Source organism: Gymnoscopelus braueri (assembly GCF_963280865.1).
Source record: "Gymnoscopelus braueri genome assembly, contig: SCAFFOLD_169, whole genome shotgun sequence".
In the NCBI taxonomy this organism is placed as follows: Eukaryota; Metazoa; Chordata; class Actinopteri; order Myctophiformes; family Myctophidae; genus Gymnoscopelus; species Gymnoscopelus braueri.
In genome coordinates, this window is record NW_027660906.1 from 36,580 (window position 1) to 40,000 (window position 3,421).

At 40.6% G+C, this 3,421-nt stretch overlaps 1 protein-coding gene across 1 annotated transcript in view; it reads left to right on the plus strand.

Annotated features, from left to right (window-relative positions):
• Positions 1–894: 894 nt before the first annotated feature.
• Positions 895–3,421, plus strand: part of LOC308081069 (glutamate receptor 4-like) — a gene marked incomplete at both ends in the record, with an annotated part of 96,032 nt that continues 93,505 nt past the window's right edge. Inside the window, one exon of the mRNA XM_080457469.1 lies at positions 895–1,134. Coding sequence (XP_080313595.1) covers positions 895–1,134 — 240 coding nt within the window. The remainder of the gene's footprint in view (positions 1,135–3,421) is intronic.

A 3,421-nucleotide genomic window follows, 5' to 3' on the forward strand; every position in this document is an offset into this window, starting at 1 on the left:
ATAAGAACATGCTCACACACATTCTCTCTCTCTTGCGCACGCACGCACGCACGCACGCACGCACGCACGCACGCACACACACACACACACACTATACACAGAAACCGTACACATGCACTCGTGTTCCTTTAGCAGAACATGCAGTGTGTCATTATGTATGATCCTTCCACTACTCTGTGTGTGTGTGTGTGTGTGTGTGTGTGTGTGTGTGTGTGTGTGTGTGTGTGTGTGTGTGTGTGATCCAGTGCCAACAGGAAGCCAGTAGAAGCTCTCATTATCTCTGTGTCTGTTTTCATGTGAATAGAGAGCAATTATACACTCCATTCTACACACTTCTACACACACAGACACACACACACACACACACACACACACACACACACACACACACACACACACACACACACACACACAACACACACACACACACATACACACACACACACACACACACACACACACACACACACACACACACACACACACACACACACAGAAACAACTCTATATAATGAGGTGTGTGTGTGTGTTATGTGCTATGAGGGCGTTCATTCTCTGCTATGAGGGCGTTCATTCATGAAACAAACACGAAAAGTTAAAATATGGAAATTTGCAATGGTGTGAAATAACTAAGTACATTTACTCTTAGTACTGTAGCCTACTTAAGTAAAATAAATGGAGGTACTTATACTTCACTGGAGTATGTCCAATGTTCACTACTTTTACTTCTACTCCACTACATCTTCAAGTCAAATTGATACTTTTACTTAAGTACAAAATGTGAGTAGGCTACTTTTTACACCGCTGATGATATGCTATACAAATAAAGGTGATTTGACCCTCTCTCTCTTTCTCTCTTTCCCTCTCCCCCCCCCCCCCCCTCCCTCCATGCAGTTTGCTCTCAGTACTCTCGTGGCGTCTTCGCCATCTTCGGCCTGTACGACAAGCGTTCTGTCCACACGCTGACGTCGTTCTGTGGGGCGCTGCACATCAGCCTGATCACACCCTCCTTCCCCACCGAGGGAGAGAGCCAGTTCACCCTGCAGCTCCGCCCCTCACACAGGGGGGCGCTGCTCTCACTGCTGGACCACTACGACTGGAACAAGTTCGTCTTCCTCTACGACACCGACCGGGGTGAGTAGCGTAGCGGCAACATGAAACCACGCCCGCTGTGAGTAAAGCGGTGCCCTGCTCCCTGTTTGATGAGCGTTTGCTGGCATTCAGGCGGTACTATTATGTTTGAGTGTGCGCATGGCATTCAGGGGGTACTACTATGTTTGAGAGTGTGCTGGCATTCAGGCGGTACTACTATGTTTGAGTGTGTGCTGGCATTCAGGCGGCGGTACTACTCTATTTGATTTGTGGGCACTGGCATTCAGGCGGTACTACTCTATTTGATTAGTGGGCGCTGATATTCAGGCGGTACTACTCTGTTTGATTCGTGGGTGCTGATATTCAGGCGGTACTACTCTATTTGATTTGTGGCGCTGGTATTCAGGCGGTACTACTATTAATGCTGATTAGAGCAATGGCCACTGAGTTATGGCCATTTGAAATGTTATAAACTGCTGTAGTGGCTCATACAGTATTTGTGCAATTTAGGTATATTGAGTTACAATTTTTTATTATTTTAAGAATTTTTAAGTAGTTATACTTAAAGGTAGGGTAAGTGATATTTTTGGGTTAAAACAAAAAGTATTTTGTTAAAAGGTTAAAGCACTATATTCTGATAGTAATCATTGCTATAGAGTGTTTGTTCAGTAACAGGAGTCTCCCCGTCTCTCCAGCTCTTTAATAAACAGAAAATACATTTTCTGGTAGGTGTCAAAATCTCAGCCAATCAGGAGAAAGTACCCATTTTTAAGCTTAATTTTTATAGTGTTCCTGTTCAAATTTTGCCTGCTCATTTCTTAGTGTCATCACTTCCAATTTCACTTGTTTAATCTATATTCTGATTGAGTTCTCTATCCTGATTGGATAAAATTGGAAATGAAACTGAAACTGAAACGAAAATGCATTTTCTGTTTTATATAGAGCTGGAGAGACATGGAGACTCCTTATATGGACAGGACACTCTATAGTAACGAGCACTATCAGAATATAGACCCATTTTGCAATTATTTGAATAATTGCAAATCACTTAGGGACCAGTCGAAATTTACATAAGGGGGGTCATGGAGGAAAATAGGGGAGGGTCATGCCTTTCTAATTTTGGTCCAAGGGAGGGTCAGCTAATTTTACTTTGAATCCAAGGGAGGGTCATGCAATTTTGAATTGATAAAATAGTCCGTTTTTTATATACCTTTTTAGTACAGCAGAACAGTGGTCAATGACCCCTCTCCATTTCAAAGGATACAAAGAATTCAAATCAAGTAACACCTTGTCTATTTAGAATCAATGACGGTCGTTAACAAGCCATCAACGCACAGCGAGTGTGAACGACCCAGTCAAATCTATTCAGCGTCTTAACAATGGTGGTTGAACAATTAAGCAAAACTTCAACAGGCGTTATTGGAGAGATGCATTATAAATAGGCCTACTATAACTGGATATTCATAATCATTTGAAGTAATTCTGTGCATGTGATTAATGTGGATCTATATGGACAGTTGTGTATAGATGCCTAGCTCCACAAGTAAAACCAGAAGCATCAGGCCATAATTGATAGCCTAATTTGTTTTATGTAGGCAACAGTGTAGTTGTAGTCACTGTAGTTTAAAAGGGCAGAGTGACAAAAGTTTTAAACTACTGGTTACCAAATATTCAACTTTCTTCAATCTGACCAGGATTCAATGGGTTTCCCACATGTAAGATGAGAACACTATCCATTCTGCTACCACTACTACAGATACACTGTGCATTTAGCAAGACTGACTACACTACAGCAATGTTCTAATCAATGTGGAAAGCAAAACATTGGACATATCAGTTTTAAATGTCATGTTGTATTTGATGGGGAGGGTTAGGGGTGTCAAGAATTTCACAATACGATACATGATGTTGGGCATGATATCGATATGATATATTATTAATGTTCTTTTCTCATGTATCATCAACATTGGCCATCATCTTATAAATAACGATATAAAGCAAGTTAGAAACAATTACAAAGTGCTTTGTACACAAATAAATACATTTGTGCAAGCTTAATGGAGAAGTGAAGTTCTCACTAACTATAAACCCATTGTTTCAGAGGACAGATAGACACTAATATAACAAATATAATATAATATAAGACTGCATAACTATAAATTCCACAAACCTCATATTTTTGTCATCTGGACTTTACCAACCAAGTGCAGCCTAGTTATTTCCAACAGCTAAAAAACATCTATAATACCAGATACAGTATAATACAATCTTAGATTAGATGTAGGCCTATTTGAGAGTGCAGATGCATGTCACATTAACGAGCGTCAAC